Source organism: Ranitomeya variabilis, chromosome 1, assembly GCF_051348905.1.
Source record: "Ranitomeya variabilis isolate aRanVar5 chromosome 1, aRanVar5.hap1, whole genome shotgun sequence".
Classification (NCBI taxonomy): Eukaryota; Metazoa; Chordata; class Amphibia; order Anura; family Dendrobatidae; genus Ranitomeya; species Ranitomeya variabilis.
Genome location: NC_135232.1, coordinates 229970202 through 229992365, shown reverse-complemented (window position 1 = coordinate 229992365; position 22164 = coordinate 229970202). Strand labels below are relative to the sequence as shown.

Here is a 22164-nt window from a genome sequence, read left to right as displayed (position 1 = left end):
ATTTGTTAGCTTTCTTTAGGAGACTTAAACATGCGGTCTTCTGATCGCTTGTCCTATATGCATCGGTGCCATAGTATTGCTGCATATAGTAAAAGTCACAGTCTCCTTTGAAGTCCGGCCACAGACGGGGTTTCAAGGTAGCTCCATAATGACAAGCATAGAGGTGTTCAACAGACCCCCGGCTGTCATAGCCACCCATTGGTGATCCGCAATTAGGTCACAAGTGCGATGAGGTGCCGATGGAACGATGTGTCCCCATGCCGGCACGTTGATAATGCCGCTGCCACCCGCTATGGTTAGAGGCAGGTCCTGGCTGTAACACTCATCCACTTCCTTCCGAGTACGGAATGAGCTCACCCCATGATCCCGCTCCATACATCTGCTTCCAACTTGCGCTGTACATGTACAGTACATGTTGTGAAGGGGTTAAAGACCCATTTTGAATGGAAAAGATGTGTGCATGCCCAACCTCCGCTCCATTCAGACTGCTGGAGATAGCCCAGTGTACCCATTTAATGTTCTCACCAGAGATTCTTGACTTACATGAAACTACTTTACTATACTATATACTGATCATCGAGATACGCAGGATACATTGACATATTTATTTCCAAATTTATCACGTTTTATGTTTTTACATTTTATTATTTTTAATATCTAATTTATTTTTCTTACATTTTTTATTTAAAGGGAGCGTGACAACTGATACATGCTGCCCAATCCGCAGGCACTGGCGGTCTTATCCCAGCCATATATATTTGACTCTGAAACGCTGCAGCATTTCAGAGAAACACATGCTCCCTGCCGCTTCCCTTGATTGACAGGTCTTTGATTATGAAGTCAAACATACCTGGCTGACATGAGACTGCCAGCGCCTGATGCATGCTGCCCGTGTATCAGCGGACAGGTCACTTAAAGCTAAAAAGTCATCAAATAATATAATTTTTTGTATGATTATGTAATATTATGTAACTTATGTATGAGGACTGATTGTGCAGGTTGTAGGTTCTAGCCCAAATTCTGTTGCCTGCACAGTCATTGTAGTCAGAGTACGCAGAGCATTATTATGCGGTATTCATAATATGGGAAAATGAAATGGTGTGGTGCAGGATGATGAATCCCCTAGCTGGTAAAAGGAAGCAGATAGACCAAACTGAGTAAAGCGAATGCTCCTTGTGGTTGTGCAGCCCGTGTTCATGCATCATCATCTGTCAGTCTAGGAATCTGCAATTCTCTGTCGGTGACCAGCGGTTCTCTTTGGGCCATGATCTCTGACTGCCTCGTGTTTTATGCTACTTGTGAAACCGCATGATTAGATGAAGTTGTTAATTTTCTTTATTCTTTCAGATGTCAGAAGGCTTCTCTGAGTCAGTGCCTCAAGCTGTTCACATGAAGCCTCATCATGCGCTGGCCCTTTATCAAGAGCAGATCACCAAGGTTCACGAGTCGGCCCTGGATGGACAAGCTCTGACCAAGTACCCTCCTTCTCATTTAACATGTGAAAAAGAACCACAGACAATCAGTAGCCCTAAAGGGACAGCTGCAGATAGCGATGGTATGTAATTCTTAGTGGTGCACCAATGACAGTAGGCGTCTTTCCGGCTAGGTTGTCAACACACTTTTCCTACTCCATCTGAGAGTGGCATGACGTAGGGGCAGAGACCCTGATTCCAGTGATGTATCACTTATTGAACTGCTGGCTGCAATTTTGATAAATACACTAATTTGTCTGCTACAGATCTACCAGTTCTATGAATAATGGGCCCTGTATAACCCCACACATAACACTGATTGGCAGCTCTCTGTGTGGGCTGTGCATAGGCTGAAAGCGGCCAAACATGGGTTGGGGTCGTACAGAGCTCATGAATATGCAGGATGGCAGCAGGTTTACTAGTCTTCTAGTGGTAAAATAATAATTGGGCTGCTACAACAGGCAGCCCCATAAGTGACACATCACTCTGCCCCTACGTTTTGCTACTCTCCGATTCCATAACAGAAACCTGGTGACAGGTTCCTTTACAGAACAGGTTTCTTATGAAGTAGTGAAGTATTCCTTATTTTAGCCGACCATATACACAAGAATGCACTCATTCAGCCTGCCGACCTACCACACAATGGTACCATAAATATGCACGCTGAGAAAATGATGATCGAGCGTGTTACAATCCAAATTCCTCCAGTGACAAGTTGATGTTGTATATATTAGGTTTGTAGTTCCAGTATACTTTCACTCCGTTCTGGGATAGCGAATACTGTTCTGTCCTAAGTCATGTTCCCATGTTATTCGCTGTGTTGCTTGCCCTATGTGCAGGGCATTGCAGGACCTTAGGTATTCATGATTACGACCACTCATATAGTGACAGTTAGTTAGTTCTTTGTGGTCATAACCATGGATACCGAAGCTACCGCAATGCCCTGCACATGGGGTAAGCGGCATAGCAAATCAGAAGAACTATACTACATTTCTAATTGGAGGTATTTGCTAATATTCTGATTAGAGATGAGGGAATATCTTCGGCTCCCTCCTTATTCGACAAGCTATAGCGCTTACCAACGAAGCTGCCTCGGGAACCCGTCTAACTGGAGCGCTCCCGATAATCAGCTGTTTGGCGCAGCAGCGGCTGTGTGACAGGCACAACACATGCATGGAGAGCCTGTGTGTTGTGACTATGACACTGACACAGCCGTGACACATGCAGCCGCGGCGCCGAACAGCTGATTATCGGGAGCGCTCCAGTTAGACGATTTGGTAAGCGCTATAGCTTGTCAAATAAAGAGGGAGCCAATGATGTTCGCTCATCTCTACTTCTGATACGTACTACATATTGGGATAGGAGCTTGTAGATGGGAATATCTAAGTCCATTCGGTGCCTGCGCTGATGTACCGGGCGGGTAGCTGATCTCCTATTACTGTAGGTAGAATTGCTGCAATAACAGGGCTGTATTCTGTGCTGAGCGGCTTGTGGCCGCTCCAGGAGGTGTGATTATAGGGCTTATAATTGTAGAGTTAACCTCTGAGCCAAGTGCATTAAAACACGGCCAAATTCCACTTATTACCCTACGTTTCCTCCTAGCACATTTTCACCACTTAAATATTGACAGCGATCAGCAGGAAGGACAGCTCTGAGTATATGGACGAGAACACATTTAGGATGTGCTCATACTTCAGCTCTGCGGTTCAGCCATTGCCCTGTACACAAAACCCTGCAGACCTCCGCTCCTAGTATGTCGTATCCTGCCCATTTCTACAGAGCCATGCAAATGTGTAATATTAGGAAGCCTTTCCACTCGATGTGTTGTGTAAGGTTGTGTTCATCCTGCTTGTTGGAATCCTGCTCGGCAGCTAAGCAGGAGGGCGCTGGTTAAGCTCATTCATATTTTTTAAGGTAAGCATACTGACACCTTGTATATTTTACCCGTCATTTTGAGGCTTAGCAGGATAAAATAAGGGGGCTGGTTACTTTTAGCTTTGTGTGGCTCCACGCAGCCATTTCTTATGGATGTATTTATAGTGCCGGCAAAATCACAAATGCTCGGCAGCCATATTCATTCAACAGGCTTTCTTGATATTCTCATGTAATACTTATAAACCTGGTTTCATTTATATTGGAAACTGTTATACTCCAGCCACTCACATGATTGACGTGCAGTAATGTAAGCATTGCCGTGCTCCTTACACATTATTCCCCAGACTCTCAGCCCCCTAATTACAGTATACCCCCATTCAAGAAAGTGAGGTTATGTTGGATTTCAGCCAGTCTAGGTTGGAAGCAGCGCTTCCCAGAGCGCTGCTATCATTATTCAAGATGTATAGGAAAAAAATCTAAATGGCGTGCATACATATATACAATCAGCCATAATATTGAAACCAATGACAAGTGAAGACAATAACTTTAATTGGCACTTGTGAAAGGGTGTAGTGTACCTTAGACAGTAATTGGACAATGAACTCTTGGAGTTTCTCTTGGAGGCTGGAGAAACGTGCAGGAGTTGGGTTCTACTGACATTGGGTCAGAACGTTTCCAACATGGTAGATATTGTGCGGTGTTCTGGCATGCCATGTTTAGTACCTATCAAAAATGCATGCCTCTCATCCCCCCCACCACCACTGCTTTGAAGAGCAACATTATGTTGGGCCTCCAAGTCCTCATTCAGACATTCTTGGATTTTTTGCATCCAAGAAAATAGGCATCGGTGTTCATCAGCGAGCTGGCTCACTTTGGTCTGTTTGTCCATCTTTACCATCAGTGTGACATCAATTTTTTTTTTTGTATGCAAAAAAAATATGCCCCTCAAAAATTACTGACATGTCTGTTTTATTTATTTATTACTTTTTGCGGACAATCAATCGCCCAAAAAAAAATCTGAACATGTCCATAGACTATAATGAATAAGTGAAAAACGCAGAACTCATACATAAAATACAGTGTCTGAATGAGGCCTCGGGCTTATTAATGCATGCAGTGTGTGACTGCTAGCCTGTGAAGAATGGTCCCTCTGAAGTTACTGTAGCATAGATTGCTGAAAAAGTTGTCATAGGGCTTTAAAGCTGTAGGCCGGTCAGAGCATCCATGCTAACACCTATCCACCACGGCAAGTGCCTTCAAAAATGTTCCTTTGAGCTTCAGAACTGGATGATGCACGAAGGTGGCCAGATCTGGTGAATCATGTTTTCTTTTACCGGAAGTGGATGGCTGGATGCAAGCTCATCACTTTGCTGGGTAACAGATGGCATCAGGATGTACTGTGCGGAAAGAGCAAGGTGATGCTCCTTTGGGAAACGCTGGTTCTGCCATTCATGTGGAGGTTACTGTGACACATACCAGTTCACAATCCATGCGAGCATCTGTGGGAGCATCTGTGGGATGTGCTAGAACAACAAGTCTTCTCCATGGAGGCCACTACTCACAGCACTAACTTCTCATTAATGTACCGTCACACTAAGCGACTTTGCAGCGAGAACGACGACGATCCATGACGTTGCAGCGTCCTGGATAGCGATCTCGTTGTGTTTGACACACAGCAGCGATCTGGATCCCGCTGTGATATCGCTGGTCGGAGCTAGAAGTCCAGAACTTTATTTCGTCGCTGATCACCCGCTGTCATCGCTGGATCGGTGTGTGTGACACCGATCCAGCGATGTGTTCACTTGTAACCATGGTAAATATCGGGTTACTAAGCGCAGGGCTGCGCTTAGTAACCCGATATTTACCCTGGTTACCATTGTAAAAGAAAAAAAAAAACACTACATACTCACCTTCTGATGTTTGTCACGTCCCCCGCCGGCGGCTTCCCTGCACTGAATGTGTCAGCGCCGGCCGGCCGTAAAGCAGAGCACAGCGGTGACATCACCGTTGCTGCCGGCGCTGACACATTCAGTGCAGGAAGCTCTCGGCAGCAGCGCGTAACCCTGTGGACGCCGGGGGACGTGACAGACATCAGAAGGTGAGTATGTAGTGTTTTTTTTTTTACTTTTACAATGGTAACCAGGGTAAATATTGGGTTACTATGCGCGGCCCTGCACTTAGTAACCCGATGTTTACCCTGGTTACCCGGGTGCTGCAGGGGGACTTCGGCATCGTTGAAGACAGTTTCAACGATGCCGAAGTCGTTCCCCTGATCGTTGGTCGCTGGAGAGAGCTGTCTGTGTGACAGCTCCCCAGCGACCACACAACGACTTTCCAACGATCGCATCGCTGGTCGTGATCATTGGTAAGTCGTTTAGTGTAACGATACCAGTGCTGGACACCACAGGAGACCTCCATATATCTCAATACTTTTTGATCTGTTTTTAAAGGTGTAAAACTGAAGATCCAGAAATGTGAAGAAGAAAACTTCCTTGCACTATTGCAGATGCCAGGATGTCAGTAATGTTTTAGATACTTTCATTATTTCTACTGGTGCGTGTTAGTGAACCAACCTGTTCTACCACGCAAGTTGATATAACAGTGAAATGACTGTTTATTTAAGAAATGAGAAGGTCACCATTTGTATTATAGCCTAAGGCAGATTCTTGCCGAGACCTTTCCTAGTCATCTCCAGGCTTACAGGAAGTCTGGTCACGAAGAAATCATTTGCGTTCACCACTGACCAGGAAAGATTAATATTGGTCCTGCGGAGTAATTTTCACCTGGCTGTGCTCTACGTGTGCTGCAGTTCGGTAAACTCGCTGTGTTTTGTTTTCAGACAAGGCTGCGTATATGGCGTTACAGGTAGAAGGTCAGAGGTTAAGCGCTGAGCAGACTTGCCTTCCACCCTGGCCCCCTACAGCACAGTATCAAGTGCCTGCCAGAGAAGTATTAAAGCCCCTTCCACAACATGAAGCCACGTCCCCATATAACCCTCAAGGTGAGAAATAGAATTATTGTGGATGTTGTTTGTTGTATGAACTGTAGATTTTAACATGAAATGTACTTAAAAACTTAATAGGACTTGTATTTATGAAGTAGATTGAGAACACAGTAATAAGGTTCAAAAAAGGCCATGTACCAAAGTCCGTCTAGAATCAGATACTTCCCTAAATGAGTAGATTAATAAATTCCTTTCTTCAATGTGCATATGTGTGTGATTCAGCATTGCTTGGTGCACGTGTGTAATAACTGACCATTCTAGGCTGTGTGACACAGAAACTGCTCAATATTGTCCACTTTACACATCCAACATGGTGGCGGGTGACCCAGGCAACCATCTCAGTTCTTCTGATGAGTGACATGGAAGCACTGTTCTCATGGTTGGTATGAGACCCGACATTCATACTCCTTCAATTAATTCATACTCCTTCAATTAATTCATTCTGTGTGGGGAAAACTCCTATAATAATGAAGAATAAATGCAATCAAATCTTAAGTTTGGAAATATTGTATTACACAAAAGGTATTTTCTTACATACACGCTACTCTGTTAGGCATGGCGACATAGCTCAGTATAGCACAGGGCTGTAGAGTACACCGATGTTAAAGGGGATTAAAGGAATGAGCATCTAGTGGGTGAGAGGACATCAAGGGGATGAGCACCATGGAGGTAAGAGGGAGTCAAAGAAATAAGCACACAGAGGGTAAAGGGGGAGCAAAGGGATGAGCACCCAAGAGGGTAAGTGGGGATCAGAGGGCAAGTCAGGATCAAAGGGATGAGCAGCCAGAGGTCACCAGTAGCCAACCATTGATAACTCTGCAAATGAAGCTTAACTAATTGTGTCTTTTTGCACAGGTCATGCCATGCCATTAAATTTGCACGATGGTTCACGATCACTGGCTCCTCGCGTTAACAACATATCAAACCCTCCTCCTCTCATTTCCTCCAGTAAACACCCAGCTGCTATTGAAAGACCCATGGGCTCCATATCTCAGGTAGTTGGGCTTGATTTCATGTGATAACTATGTGCAGGTTACATTTGATACTGTGCAGTCTATATCCGTTAATTGTTGTATTTGAGTTAAAAACTCGTATTGACCACCAATCTGGCTGCCATTACATTGTCACCAAATTTTACCAACATTGGAATGACAAAGTCACGAGTTGTGGTGGCATCCAGCTCTGGCCTTTTATATATCTTACTTACTTACACTCTGCATTTTTGGTGCAGATAAAAACATAACATTTTACAGTATCAGCAAAGGGCAAACCGTGTTTGCAAATCTACAGCATGCCAATTCTTTCATCGTTTTTTTCCTGCAACACTTTGGTTTTTCCTGCAGAAAAATCAGTTGCAAATACTCGCATGTACTCATACATTTGGATAAATTTGCTATTCAAGAGTTATTTAGCTTGCGATGTGAGCAGTGGCAGTCATTTCTTATTGTCACTTTTTGAAAACTGGCCTTTGTCTTTCAGAGCTCATGCAGATGTCAGTGGACCTCGGCCAATCACGGACCGCAGTGCACAAACTAGCTGCTGGTGCCCTGATCGAAACATGACTGCATCATATATTTCCATGAGGCTGTCACTCTCTGGTCGAGAGACTCTCAGCCAGCCTGTGCATTGCTTTCCATGATCGGACCGAGATACACGGACGTCTGCATGAGCTCCAAGTCTTTATAAGTCACTCATACAGTTTTATTAGTAATCTTGTGTTCTTGTCATGCTATACCAGGACACTGTGACCCGTATTTTTGTCTTAATATTTTCCTTTTCTTTTTTTTTTTTTAGGGTGTTCCCATCCCACTTCATACACCATACAGCTCTGAACATGCAAAAGTCCCTGTTGGGTCTATAACAATGGGTTTGCCAATGAGTGTGGACCCTAAAAAACCGGGTGAGGAGCGTAAGTTGAAATCTGTTTGGTCCTGTTGCTGTTTCCACAAAGTGACCGATGACTAGTTGTTTGTGCTTTTTTAGTTCTCCAGACATGTCCTTCCATAACCGCCAGTGCGCGCTATGTCCTCAGCATGTCTGCTAGGTTCTAGAATCCTTGTCCAGTATAAATATGGTGTTGCCAAACAGACTTTGTCATTGACCTTTTCCTCTGAAGGGACCAAACCCCTTATGAACTCAAGTTTCTTTCTAAAGCAAAGTTCAGTGCTGATGACAGTACCTCTGTAATTTTTCTTTCCTTCATTCACGAAATGTTTTGTTGCCCTTAGCATAGATTGATTCCTACGTTGTGTAAAACCTAAACTTTTATTTACTATATGAAGGCAACATGTTCCGTAGATAAGTATGCAGTGTTTTAAATCGCTTGCAGTAGATCTGGTTCATTCCAGGCCTTACAGAGAACCTATCACTGTGGCCTGTAAAATTAGCGAATCCGTGTGATGACCTAGAATAGGAGTCAGACTGTTTCACTTGATCCATTTTTGAGCCACTTACGGCCCAGGAGTGGCTCCTCAGGACAGGGCACTACTCCGGCCACCAATCTTCAATAACTAGTATGCCTTGATGTTTGGATTGAGACTAGAGGTGTAGTGAGCTATAAAACCTCACAGTTATGGCCAAGTATCTCAAAATAGTAAGGCAGCCTGATGCAAGATGGCTGTTCCTGCACACAAATATGTTTCCCTTAATTTTAATGCTTGTCCCGTTCCAGCAATGCCTGCACTGGCACTCACGTAAGATTGTTGCGTCACATGAGCCTTGCCCCCAATCAGTGTTGGCATCTCTAGTCGTGCCTTCAGACAAATCGAACATCAAGAGGAAGTCGGAGGGCAGCCACAGTAATGACTTCCTTTTGATGTTCAATACTTACGAAGGTGGGGACAGTGACGCCAGCACTGATTGGGCGCAGGGCTTGCGTGACGCAACAACCTCATGTGAGCCCTGGGAATGCGAGTGCTGACACCGCTGGAACGGTGTCGACACGGGAGGTGAGTGTAGCTGTTTTTATTTTAATGATGCCAATAGAGGAATGAGAAAGGATTGTCCAAGTAGTGGATAGCCCCTTTAATTAATTTGGCGTATCATTGTGCTGCCTGTGTGGATATTTCTGCTATGATTTATGCCACTTTTGTGGCATAATTTGTCAGGTAGTTGCCATGCCATTTTCTGTCCTATAAGCTTGGCCTACTTTCAAAAAGTCAGCATAACTATGGTAAAAAGTTTGCCCAGCCATGCATTGCTCACAAATTTACTACTTTTCTACTTCACTTTTCTGACTAAAGTGTCTTAATGAATCCGCTCTATAGTTACAATGCAATCCACGATCATGGAAATATATAGCAAGACAGAAATCTGTGGGCTTGTTCGTCCTTCTCCTCCATGACATATCAAATGACATTCATAGTGGCATTGAACTGGTAGGACACTAGTCTGTTTCAGGTCAGTAAAAGGAGGTCACCTTCTCTTAGTATATGTCATTAGATTTCCCCTATAATAAAATGTAAAAGGATCTTTTCCAATATGGTGGACTTTGCACTGGAGTCTTTACACTCCCTGACAGAAGTTATGTCGCTTATCCATGTTATGTAAATAAAAGCTTATAACCTGACGTTAAATTCATCCATTGGTTGTATAAATTATTCTTTTGAAAGCTGAAACTGTCTGAAATGTGGTTTAGGTTAAGAAAATAAATTGGTATCACTGCAGAAATATTGATCAGTTAATGGACACAGAATGGTCAGATTTTGGCAAGACAAAGGTTTTGTCACCCACAGAAAGTAATGTGATATTCAAACAAATAATTAACTTAAAATACAAATATATGTTGCATAACATTGGTGAATGAAGTTGTGGTGCTATTAATTATATTTAATATTTTGTGTGACTTCCATGAGCTTAAAGGACTGCATCCATGTGGTTCAACAATGATTCATACAATTTATTAATGAAGTCATCAGGAATAGCAAAGAATGCAGTCTTACATGCCTCCCAGAGTTCATCTAGATTCTTTGGTTTTGTCTTCCAAGCTTCCTCTTTCATCCTACCCCAAACATGCTCAATGATGTTCATGTCTGGTGACTGGGCTGGCCAGTCCTTGAGCACCTTGATCTTTTTTGCCTGGAGGAACTTTGTTGTAGAGATGGATGTATGAGATGGAGCACCATCCTGCTGCAGAATTTGACCCCTTTTATGATTTGGAATATAAGAGGTAGCTAATACTTCTTGATATTTTAGGCTATTGATATTGCCTTCCACCTTGCAAATGTTTCGCACACCCCCATACTGAATGTAACCCCAGACCATGATCTTTCCACCACCAAATTTAACTGTTCTCTGGGTGTATTTTGGATCCTTACGGGCTCCAGTAGGTCTCCTGCAGTATTTGCGGCAGCTGTGGTGTAATTCTACTGAAGATTCATCAGAGAAATCCACCTTCTGCCACTTTTCCAGCGTCCATCTGTTTAGCAGGCTGCGGGACTTTTCAAATGCCACACGGTTTTTTATCTGCCTTTTGTTTAGTGCTGGCTTCTGGGCACTGATTCGACCATGGAGGCCATTTTGAGACAGAATCCTACAAACTGTTCTATTTGAGACAGGTACCTGAGGTGACCAGGCCTGTTGGAGCTTTGCTGCAGTGGAAGAGGGGCTTGCTTTGGATTTTCTGACCAACAAACGTTCCTCCCGAGCAGTTGTCTTGCGGGATCTGCCGGACCTGGGCTTGTGAAACACATCTCCAGTCTCTTCAAATCTTTTTTTAATTCTTTGTACTTGACGCTGAGACACATTAAAGTTGCCAGCCACCTCTGCAGTGGATCTGGTCTTCATCCTCTTGATAATCCAGGCTTTGGTCGCAGGGTGGATTTTCGGCATGTTGTCAGAGCTCCAATTGCAGTTCAAGTGAAGGGCTGGGGTGCTGGGTTTCTTTCTATACACACACTAATTAACCGATCATTTACTGAGCACAGAGAAGGATGTAAACTAGGATTGGGTGCATTATATGACCAGGCGACAAAACTTTTGTCTTGCCAAAATCTGACCATTCTGTTGATCAATATTTCTGCATCGATGCCAATTTATTTTCTTAACCTAAACCACATTTCAGAGGGTTTCAGCTTTCAAATGAATAATTTATACAACCGATGGATGAATTTACCGTCAGATTATAAGCGTTTATTTACATAACCTGGATAAGCGACATAACTTCTGTCAGGGAGTGTAGGAGGCAGAGGATAGCAGCAGACTTTTATTAGTTCACTGTTTGCTGTGATGACTTCATGTATTTATTTGTACCAGGACATTTTGTGACTGTTAGTCGTGGAGTCACAGTTCTTTCTTCAGCACCATAACATGGATTCCGTTGTCCGATAACCCAGAGGGATGAAATGTTGCACCAAAAATTAACATGAAATATACAGTGTTTATTCCATTACTGCTTTAAAGTTTGTTCCTTACAGTAAGTCGCTCATTTTAGTATTTGATAAGCATGTCCTATATCTATTCATAAAGGGATGTTGTATATTAGTACATTTTTTATCTCGCTATACATCTGTGATCACAAAAAATGACAAGTGAATATTGAATAACACTTGTAATTAATTGCTATGACATTTGCGTGACATCTGCATTGTTCCCTGCTGGAAAAACCTCAGTATTGTACTAGTGACTGCTATAAAACAGTCAGGGACTCTGTACAGTGAGTGATAAGATGGGAAAGCCTAATGTCAAGCTGTGATTTCTCTGCTTAAGAAACGTATTTTATTATTTTCAGTGCCTTTCTTGGCTGTTAAACAAGAACAGCTCTCTCCCAAGAGCCAGCCGAGCCAGCCTGAGAACCTAGTGATGCAGACAACTCAAGAGGGCTCCATTTTTAGAGGTAGGATATGCTGTCACTTTCTTGTAGACATTTGTAAAACTTTATAAAGCAATCAATCTTGGGGATAAATTAGCATTATAGAGTGAATGATGGATTGGTAACACTTAAAATTACACCCAAAACATGTATTTTCCGAACACCAAAGGAGGAACACTGGGTACAGTGGACCAGGTATAGTATCATGAACAGAGCTCCATGTCACTGGATAGGCCCGGTCTATATGCCCTATTAGGGCTAATTATGGCTGACCCAGTCGGACAAGTGGCAATCCCTTTTGAAAAGGGTTTGCCAGCTAAAGCAACCTCATTGAAATAAAAAAAGATTAATCGCTGTATAGTAAAAAGTTCTCTATCTTTGTGATATACTTAGGCCCCAATTTATCAAGTCTAGTATTTTTTTACGCTGGTCTTGATAATGATGTGTGCTGGAATCAGATGCTCCTGATTCATTAAATGGCATGTGTCTCCGTATGCGTCTTGCCATAAATTCTACTTCAGACGTGGCTGGAGTAAAAGCACGGTGGCTCAGTGGTTAGCACTGCAGCCTTGCAGCGCTGGAGTCCCGGGATTCAAATCCCACCAAAGACAACATCTGCAAGGAGTTTGTGTGTTCTCCCCTTGTTTGCTTGGGTTTCCTCCCACATTCCAAAGACATACTGATAAGGAATTTAGATAGTGAGCCCCATCGGGGACAGTGATGATAATGTGTGCAAACTGTAAAGCGCTGCGGAATATGTTGGCGCTATAAAAAAAAGAAAAATAAATAAATTTGTGGCATTGGGAACACCGCCATTCATTATGACAAGTGGGGATTGCCATGCCCTTGTCCCAGCTTCACCCAATTCATAGGTGCTCAGTGAAAACTGGAACACCATAAGTCACCTGATTTTAGCGCAACCTTGTGTTGTGACAAATTTTGATCATCTTACGCCAGAATTCTGGTTAAATTTTATAAGTTGGGTTTACTTAACATTTTAATATCTTTACGTTTAATATATCAGTGTAAGTTAATTTTTTTGGCCAAAATAGAGCAGCATCACCAATCCTCTGTTCTATAATCCAGGCTGCTAACTTACGTTGACTGTTTATTACTAACATGCCCTCAATTGTATGACTTCATTCACTTCTTTATGGCAGGGATGAAATTTATTCACTTTTAATATCTCGTACTATGTAGAAAAGTGTGAAATATGGTAAAAGATATCCCCAGAGCTTAGGAGACGGAGACTAAAGGTAAAACATCCAAAAATGGGAAATTGAAAAGCACTGCACTTAAAAGATCCAGGAGTTCCCAGCATGGATAGTGTACAAATGAAGCGTTTCAGCTTCTTCAGCTTACTCCACTATGGAGGTCCCCTGGACATTTTTGGTAGCATTGGTGTTTGTTTACCAGGAAAGATCTCTGGTAGATTAATTTCAATGCTGAATGTCAAATATACAACAGATTATCTACATGACCTTTAGTGAAATTCTTTTTATTTTTTACAATTATGAGGATGGCAGCCCTATAGTTTGTGTCCTCTGCATTCCCACTGCTGTTGATTGAATGTTTAGTGGTCATTTTAAAGAGGGCTCTCTATTCCTTTGCAGGTACTGCACATGGAGGAAGTCTCACTAAAGGATTGCCTAGCCATAGACCTCCTCCAGATGCCCAGATAACGTACAGAGGGTCCATTACACATGTGAGTTCACCCCATTATCATCCATGTGAAGTTTTTTCACCAGTAAGATCTTGATTCACTTTTATGTTTTGCACTGACACGAATTTCTGCACACTCTTCAGGGCACTCCAGCAGACGTGCTCTACAAAGGAACCATTTCGAAGATCATGGGAGAAAACAGTCCAGGCAGGGTAGACCGAATGCGGGAGGAACCGCTGTCCAAAGGTCAGGTCATTTATAAAGGCAAGAAAGGCCACATCCTGTCCCTCGATGGCAAGTTTGGTGATTTCCTTTCCTTGGAGCTGTTGTTAAAGACTGTGTAAAACATGATAATGTAATAGGTTCCTCTACATTGTGAATATTCGCTGTTTGTCAAGGCTCTAATCTTGACCTTGATGTGATTTTGTTAATTCCCCAAGCTTTAATGCAGTGAATAGGATGACCTGCTAAGGCAAAATGTACTCCTGGTTACATTGCTTTTGCATTGACTCATCAAATCAATTAGAATACTCTTCATTTTGCACATTTTTGGCTAGTGACATTCAGATGGGCTAGTTTCTTAAAAAAGAAGCTTAGATTTCCACACAACATTCAGGTGATGTTAGTTTGGTTTAGTAAAACTGTGAGTACCCCCTGACAATAGGTCCCTAATATCGACTGTTAGACAATGGTGGAAATTTGATATCTCAGAGTACAGACTTGTCCTTCTTTACATATACTTGAGATTACTGACTGTAAAGAAAAAAAATGATTTTTTTGATACTCTGTTATGAAATGTGTATGTTTCATGTGTTTTTTTTTGGTGACGCAGTGGTTGTGATGTCGCTTGCCCCCTTCTTTTCTAGCAGCTTGCTATATTGTATTGTATTAGGTTTGTGAGAAATTAGATTCCAAATCAAATTCAAGAAAAGGTATTGGTTGACACATCTGTAACCTTAGATTGCATTCAGACAAACCTAATGTGACTCTATGGAAGACACATCAGACTTCTATGGAATCTCACCACAGCCCCATAAAAAGAAGGGTATTGAGATGTTAATGGTGCTCTAATATGGCAATGTCGTGGATATTGTTTGTTAAGCCTTTCTGTGTTACGTGGCAGAAGAACCATTCTGGTGTTTGGTATACAGTGCTTTATACGCATGCCGCTATACGCTGTCCCTAATAGTGGGGGAATTAATTTAGGAGGAAATATATAATTCATTGGGCATCGACTGTTATTGTTTTTCTGTTCACTAATTAAAATTTGGATTTCTATTTAAGAGTTGATTATTTATTACAAGAAGAAATGGTGATAATGATCTTATTCTGCATAGTACGAAAAAGACAGGCTTATACAGAAGCATCTTTCCTGTTCTGCTGAGTGGTGTTTCCATGGAAAGATTAATTTCTGTTCTGTAATGATCTGCTGAGTGGGGAACGTGGAGACATCATTGCCATGAAAAGCAAAGTAACACGTTTTCTTGACTTCTGTACACATGGCGTATCTTGACTTAAAGCTTTTATTAAGAGAGTGGATGTGTTGTTCACTTTGGGGTCAATTACTGCTGAAAAGAGAAATTGCTCTGCTGTTTGTTGTGTGGATAACCGTGACCTGCATCTTTATTTAGGCAGTTCATCTTCTCAAAACTCCAAGGAGGATAATCGGACTGCTGGGACCTCTCAAGAGGCAAGTGCTCCCAAACGCACTTATGAAATGATGGAAGCTCAGATGCGAGGTTTACCAGTACGGGACATGCCAACTTCTTCTATAGAAGGTAGGTTTCAAAGGCGGCCATTGCTCACTGAAAAAGGTTAAATGTGCATTTAGTTGTCAGCAGCAGAGCTGACAAGATTGTGTGGATTTTACTGGGAAATTTAATTTGCAGAGAATTTATTCTCCACTAATTGAATGTCCCTTGTTATGCTATGGGGTCTGGAGAGACCCGAGGGATGTAAAAGCACATCCGCCGCTCGATCTCCCCTATATGATATTCAGCATATCTTCATATTGCTGCCGTGCGCTGCATCTTCATGCTAAGCCAGGACTTCTGGCTGTGATTTGCGCTCTACATCTTCATGCTAGGCCAGGACTTCTGGCTGTGATTCGCGGACTGCATCTTCATCCTAGGCCAGGACCTCTGGCTGTGGTTCGCACACTGCATCTTCATCCTAGGCTATGACTTCTGGCTGTGATTTGCACTCTACATCTTCATGCTAGGCCAGGACTTCTGGCTGTGATTTGCGCTCTACATCTTCATGCTAGGCCAGGACCTCTGGCTGTGATTTGCGCACTGCATCTTCATCCTAGGCTATGACTTCTGACTTGGAATTCGTGCATTGTATCTTCATGCTAGGAGAGGACTTCTGGCTGTGATTCGTGCACTGTATCTTCATCCTTGGCTAGGACTTCTAGGTGTGATTCGCGCACTGCATATTCATGCTAGGCCAGGACTTCTGGCTGGGATTTGCGCACTGCATCTTCATCCTAGGCCAGGACTTCTAGCTTAGATTCGCGCATCGCATCTTCATCCTAGGCTAGGACCTCTGGCTGGGATTTGCGCACTGCATCTTCATCCTAGGCTAGGACCTCTGGCTGTGATTTGCGCACTGCATCTTCATCCTAGGCTATGACTTCTGACTGGAATTCGCGCATTGCATCTTCATGCTAGGAGAGGATTTCTGGCTGTGATTCGTGCACTGCATCTTCATCCTTGGCTAGGACTTCCAGGTGTTATTCGCGCACTGCATATTCATGCTAGGCCAGGACTTCTGGCAGGGATTTGCGCACTGCATCTTCATCCTAGGCCAGGATTTCTGGCTGTGATTCGCGCACTATATCTTCATCCTTGGCTAGGACTTCTGGCTGGGATTCGCGCACTGCATCTTCATCCTAGGCCAGGACTTCTAGCTGGGATTCGCGCACTGCATCTTCATCCTAGGCTAGGACTTCTGGCTGGGATTTGCGCACTGCATCTTCATCCTAGGCTAGGACTTCTGGCTGGGATTTGCGCACTGCATCTTCATGCTAGGAGAGGCTTCTAACTGTGATTTGCACACTGCATCTTCATCCTAGGCCAGGATTTCTGGCTGTTATTCGCACACTGCATCTTCATGCTAGAAGAGGACTTCTGGCTGTGATTCGTGCAGTGCATCTTCTTCCTAAGCTAGGACTTCTGGCTGTAATTTGCGCTCTACATCTTCATGCTAGGCCAGGACCTCTGGCTGTGATTTGAGCACTGCATCTTCATCCTAGGCTATGACTTCTGACTGGAATTCGTGCATTGCATCTTCATGCTAGGAGAGGACTTCTTGCTGTGATTCGTGCACTGCATCTTCATCCTTGGCTAGGACTTCTAGGTGTGATTCGCGCACTGCATATTCATGCTAGGCCAGGACTTCTGGCTGTGATTCGTGCACTGCATATTCATGTTAGGCCAGTATTTCTGGCTGGGATTTGCACACTGCATCTTCATCCTAGGCCAGGACTTCTGGCTGGGATTCACGCACTGCATCTCTATCCTAGGCTTGGTCTTCTGGCTGCGATTCGAGCATTGCATCTTCATCTTTGGCTAGGACTTCTGGCTGTGATTTGCGCACTGCATCTTCATCCTAGTCCAGGACTTCAGGCTGGGATTCGTGCACTGCATTTTCATCCTAAGCCATTCTGGCTGTGATTCGCGCACTGCATCTTCATGCTAGGAGAGGACTTCTGGCTGCGATTCCTGCAGTGCATCTTCTTCCTAGGCTAGGACTTCTGGCTGTGATTCACGCACTACATCTTCATTCTAGGCTAGGACTTCTGGATGGGGTTCGCGCACTGCATCTTCATCCTAGACCAGGACATCTGGCTGGGATTCACGCACTGCATCTTCATTTTAGGCCAGGACTTCTGGTTGTGATTCAGCCTGGGAAAACCCTGTGTGTGCACAGGGTCGTTCCAGGTTAAAGTGTGCATTGATAAGTTTCAGCACACATCGGTGACATCACGATATCGTGACACGCACTCTCAGTCCAGGGCTTAAAATGGTTCTAGTCGCAGCTAGAAATCCAGGCCTGGTTTGAAGATGCAGTGCAAACCGGTGGTAAGAAAATGCATCAAGGACTGTGGTAGAACAAGCAGCGGAAGTGCCCGGAGAGGTGAATGGTGAATTGAGTATTATTAGTATCTATTTGTTTTTGTAATCTTTTGCTGACCAACTATGATTCATCAAAATACCAGCCAGCCAAGGTGCCATTTTGCTAAATTTTTGTGAAGCAAAATACAAAACATCCGCATTCTGGAGAATACAGATTTTTGTGAAATTTGAGTACAATTCTTTTCCTCTAAAATAATTTTGCCTAATTCTAGTCAGCGTTCTTTAAAGGCTAATTAACTTTTTTTTTTAAATCCATGTCAGAATGGCTGTATAATCTTTTAAGAAAGCTTAACTCCATTTCAGTCCACAAGCTAGATTGACCGCTTCTCAGTGTCCCTGCTGCTGAGGTCTCGCACTGCTCAGTACAAACTGCAACTCTCAGTCAGGTTGGGTAGGAGACGGCTGAATATACTTGGAATCATGACTTATTTTATAAAATGCTCATCTTAATATCCAGATAATGCTGTCATTCTGATATAGATTTTAACAGTAAGTACACCAACCTCATCAGGTCTGAGCACCCTGTTTAATAATGTAGACATTTTTTTTTTTTTTTCAGTGAAAGATCCACTTTGAAAGGGTTTTCCCATCTTTTACGTTTGTTTCTAATCTGTTGTTGGCTATACCTTCCCTGCCTCCTGTGAATCTGCAGGCAGTGTATCTATAGCCTCAATTGAAAGCGACAGTTCAGCAGTGATCACTGCAATGCATGCTTAAGTTAATTCTTAAATACTAATTAAATATTAATAGAATTAATTTTTAAGAAATCCAGGAGGGAGAATAATGCAAGTTTGGCCACTTCTGCTGGATCGCAACGGTGGCTGTATTTCCTCTTTAATAGATTCTTACCCTTGGATATTGGGACATGCATAGTTATTCGAGCTTTCGGCTGGTAATTTGGCTGATTTTGTTGTAGACATGTGGATACACGAGGATCTTTGCATAAACTTACAGATTTATCTTGTTGCCTTAGCGTTAAATGATGGTGAGATCATACAGTGGTGTATGCAGTAATGCGAACTGTGGTCTATGACAAATCTACTGATTTAACAGCTCATTTTTAATTGCTTTGTTTTGTAGAATAATGTATAGTATAGGTGTATATACCTATACCCATATAAAACATACGGTAGTTTGGAGTTTTATTTGATGATTAATCACAATGAATATTGATTGCCTATGTTAATATTTTTGTTTCTGTGCAGGTTTAATGGGAAGAGCAGTTCCTGGTGACAGACATAGTCCTCATAGCATGAAAGAACCACCACCGCATATACGAGGCTCTATTACACAGGGTAAGCTTTGCCCTATTGATTCTCCTCTTTACATTTCTTACTGTTATAAAACATTCTTGTAGCTTACATGTGGGAAAGGAAACTTCTATTTATGAGTATATTTATAGGTGGTGCCCATCAGCCAGTTAGGGGTTGTCCGAGGGCCTGTAACTAAAGTGTAATAGGCAACAGTCATCAGATTACTAATACATGCTTTGTGCATGATTTCTCACAGATCTTTGTGCAAGTGCAAAAACGCAGCAAAAAACGCAGGTATCAGTTCTTGTTCTTGGTACATCAGTATTTGAAACCATTTATTTTTGTGATTTTTCTCAAGTTTAAACCATAACGTCTTGGTTTCCTCCCTTGAGATGGCAGCTAGGATTAGTACAGTTTAATTAAATTAGTTATATTTGTAAAGTAAACGTTAGCTGACCAAGTTATGAAATTGAACAATTGCTGATCAACTCAAGGGCTGACCAAAGTGTGAAAGTAAACAGTGTCCTAAAAACTCAATGCTGTGCCAATGTCTTGGGTAAACTATTCTTGACCTATTCAACTTCCCCCGCTGTAACATTTGTAATTGTGTATTTTTTCATGACCTCTTGTGAAGTTTTTTTGTTCAGAATAGTCACTACTTTTTCAGACATAAAAATATTTTTTAACTAAATTATTTGATCAAATTAATCTTTTTTCCAAAATGGTTTTAAAGGGCCACTGTCACCCCCTCCAGCCGTTATAAACTAAAAGAGACACCTTGTGCAGCAGTAATGCTGCATTCTAACAAGGTGGCTCTTTTAGTTTTTGGTGCATGTATTCCTAAAATAATGCGTTTTATAAATTCTCCAAAATACCTTTCTTTCGCCAGGGAGGCGGGTCCTCACCCCCCTGCTTGAAACGCCACACTGCAGTCACTCAAATCTTCAGGGGCGCTGGGTGCCGCCCCCTCCGCGCTGTGTTCGTATGAAATCCGGCGCCTGCGCTGTGTAGTAGTGTCTGGTGCAGACGCAGTGAGCTTTGGCCGTCTGGCGTCACAGCCAGGCTTGCAGACTGCGCCTGTGCGGACAGTGCGGCCACCCACCTTGGTAATCCCAGCCTCGCAGTGTGGTATGCATTATGCAGAGTGCGGGGCTGGGATTCACAAGCAGGGCGGCCGCACAGGCGCAGTCTGCAAGCCTGGCTGTGACGTCAGACGGCCAGAGCTCTCTGCTCCTGCACCAGACAGTACTACACAGCGCAGGCGCCGGATTTCATACGAACACAGCGCGGAGTGGGCGGCGCCCAGCGCCCCTGAAGATTTGAGTGACTGCAGTGTGGCGTTTCAAGCGGGGGGGTGAGGACCTACCTCCATGGCGAAAGAAAGGTATTTTGGAGAAGTTATAAAACGCTTTATTTTGGGAATACATGCACCAAAAACTAAAAGCCACCTTGTTAGAGTGCAGCATTACTGCTGCACAAGGTGGCTCTTTTAGTTTATAACGGCTGGAGGGGGTGACAGTGGCCCTTTAAGGTTTCACATATGTCATGCATTGGTGACCTAACACATTGTGTCGTTCATGGTTCTGTGGTGGAAGCAAAGCTGAACTTTAGGATCCTGAAAAACGCAGCAAAACCTACTTTTTATAAGCAGCTTCTTTACTGCCAACAGAGCAGGTTTTGTGTACAGGAAAAAAACTCCACAAAAACGCAACATGTGAACATAGTCTTGCACTTCCATGTGAAAAGCATTTTTTCATAACATAGTATATGTGTGTATATATACACTACTGTTCAAAAGTTTAGGGTCGCTTAGAAATTTCCTTATTTTTAAAAGAAAAGCACAGTTTTTTCCAATGAAGCTAACAGTAAATGATTCAGAAATACACTCTATACATTGTTATTGTGGTAAATGACTTTTCTAGCTGCAAACGTCTGGTTTGTAATGCAATATCTTCATAGGTGTATAGATGCCCATTTCCAGCAACCATCACTCCAGTGTTCTTATGGTACTTTGTGTTTGCTAACTGTGTAAGAAGGCTAATGGATGGTTAAAATAACCTTGAGCAAGTATGTTAGCACAGCTGAAAACAGTTTGGCTGATTAGAGAACCTATAAACCTCACTTTCCTTTGAGCTAGTTGAGAATCTGGAGCATTACATTTGTTTGCTCCATTAAACCCTCAAAATGGCCAGAAAAAAAAGAACTTTCATGTGAAACTCGACAGTCTATTCTTGTTCTTAGAAATGAAGGCTATTCCATGCGAGAAATTGCCAAGAAACTGAAAATTTCGTACAACGATGTGTACTACTCCCTTCAGAGGAGAGCACAAACAGGCTCTAACCAGAGTAGAAAGGGAAGTGGGAGGCCCCGCTGCACAACTGAGCAACAAGACAAGTACATTAGCGTCTGTAGTTTGAGAAATCGACGCCTCACAGGTCCTCAATTGGCAGCTTCATGAAATAGTACACGCAAAACGCCAGTGTCCATGTCTACAGTGAAGAGGCGACTCCGGGATGAGTGGCAAAGAGTGGTAGAGTGGCAAAGAAAAAGCCATATCTGAGACTGGCTAATAAAAGGAAAAGATTAATATGGGCAAAAGAACACAGACAATGGACAGAGGAAGATTGGAAAAAAGTGTTATGGACATACGAATCCAAGTTTGAGGTGTTTGGATCACACAGAAGAACATTTGTGAGACGCAGAACTGAAAAGATGCTGGAAAAGTGCCTGACTCCATCTGTCAAGCATGGTGGAGGTAATGTGATGGTCTGGGGTTGCTTTGGTGCTGGTAAAGTGGGAGATTTGTACAAGGTAAAAGGGATTTTGAATAAGGAAGGCCATCACTCCATTTTGCAGTGTCATGTCATACCCTGTGGACAGTGCTTGATTGGAGCCAATTTCATCCTACAACAGGACAGTGACCCAAAGCACACCTCCAAATTATGCAAG

At 43.0% G+C, this 22164-nt stretch overlaps 1 protein-coding gene across 25 annotated transcripts in view; it reads left to right on the top strand.

Moving 5' to 3' along the window:
• Positions 1–22164, top strand: part of NCOR2 (nuclear receptor corepressor 2) — a 511202-nt gene that overhangs the window by 436922 nt on the left and 52116 nt on the right. For 19 of the 25 annotated variants that reach the window (XM_077293235.1, XM_077293237.1, XM_077293238.1 and 16 more), the window contains 9 exons: positions 1348–1555; positions 6187–6348; positions 7207–7346; positions 8146–8260; positions 12080–12184; positions 13774–13865; positions 13967–14121; positions 15459–15601; positions 19168–19257. In XM_077293235.1, coding sequence (XP_077149350.1) covers positions 1348–1555; positions 6187–6348; positions 7207–7346; positions 8146–8260; positions 12080–12184; positions 13774–13865; positions 13967–14121; positions 15459–15601; positions 19168–19257 — 1210 coding nt within the window. Of the gene's footprint in view, positions 1–1347; positions 1556–6186; positions 6349–7206; positions 7347–8145; positions 8261–12079; positions 12185–13773; positions 13866–13966; positions 14122–15454; positions 15602–19167; positions 19258–22164 lie in introns of all 25 variants that reach the window. The other 6 variants (XM_077293242.1, XM_077293257.1, XM_077293256.1 and 3 more) reach the window with 3 other exon arrangements.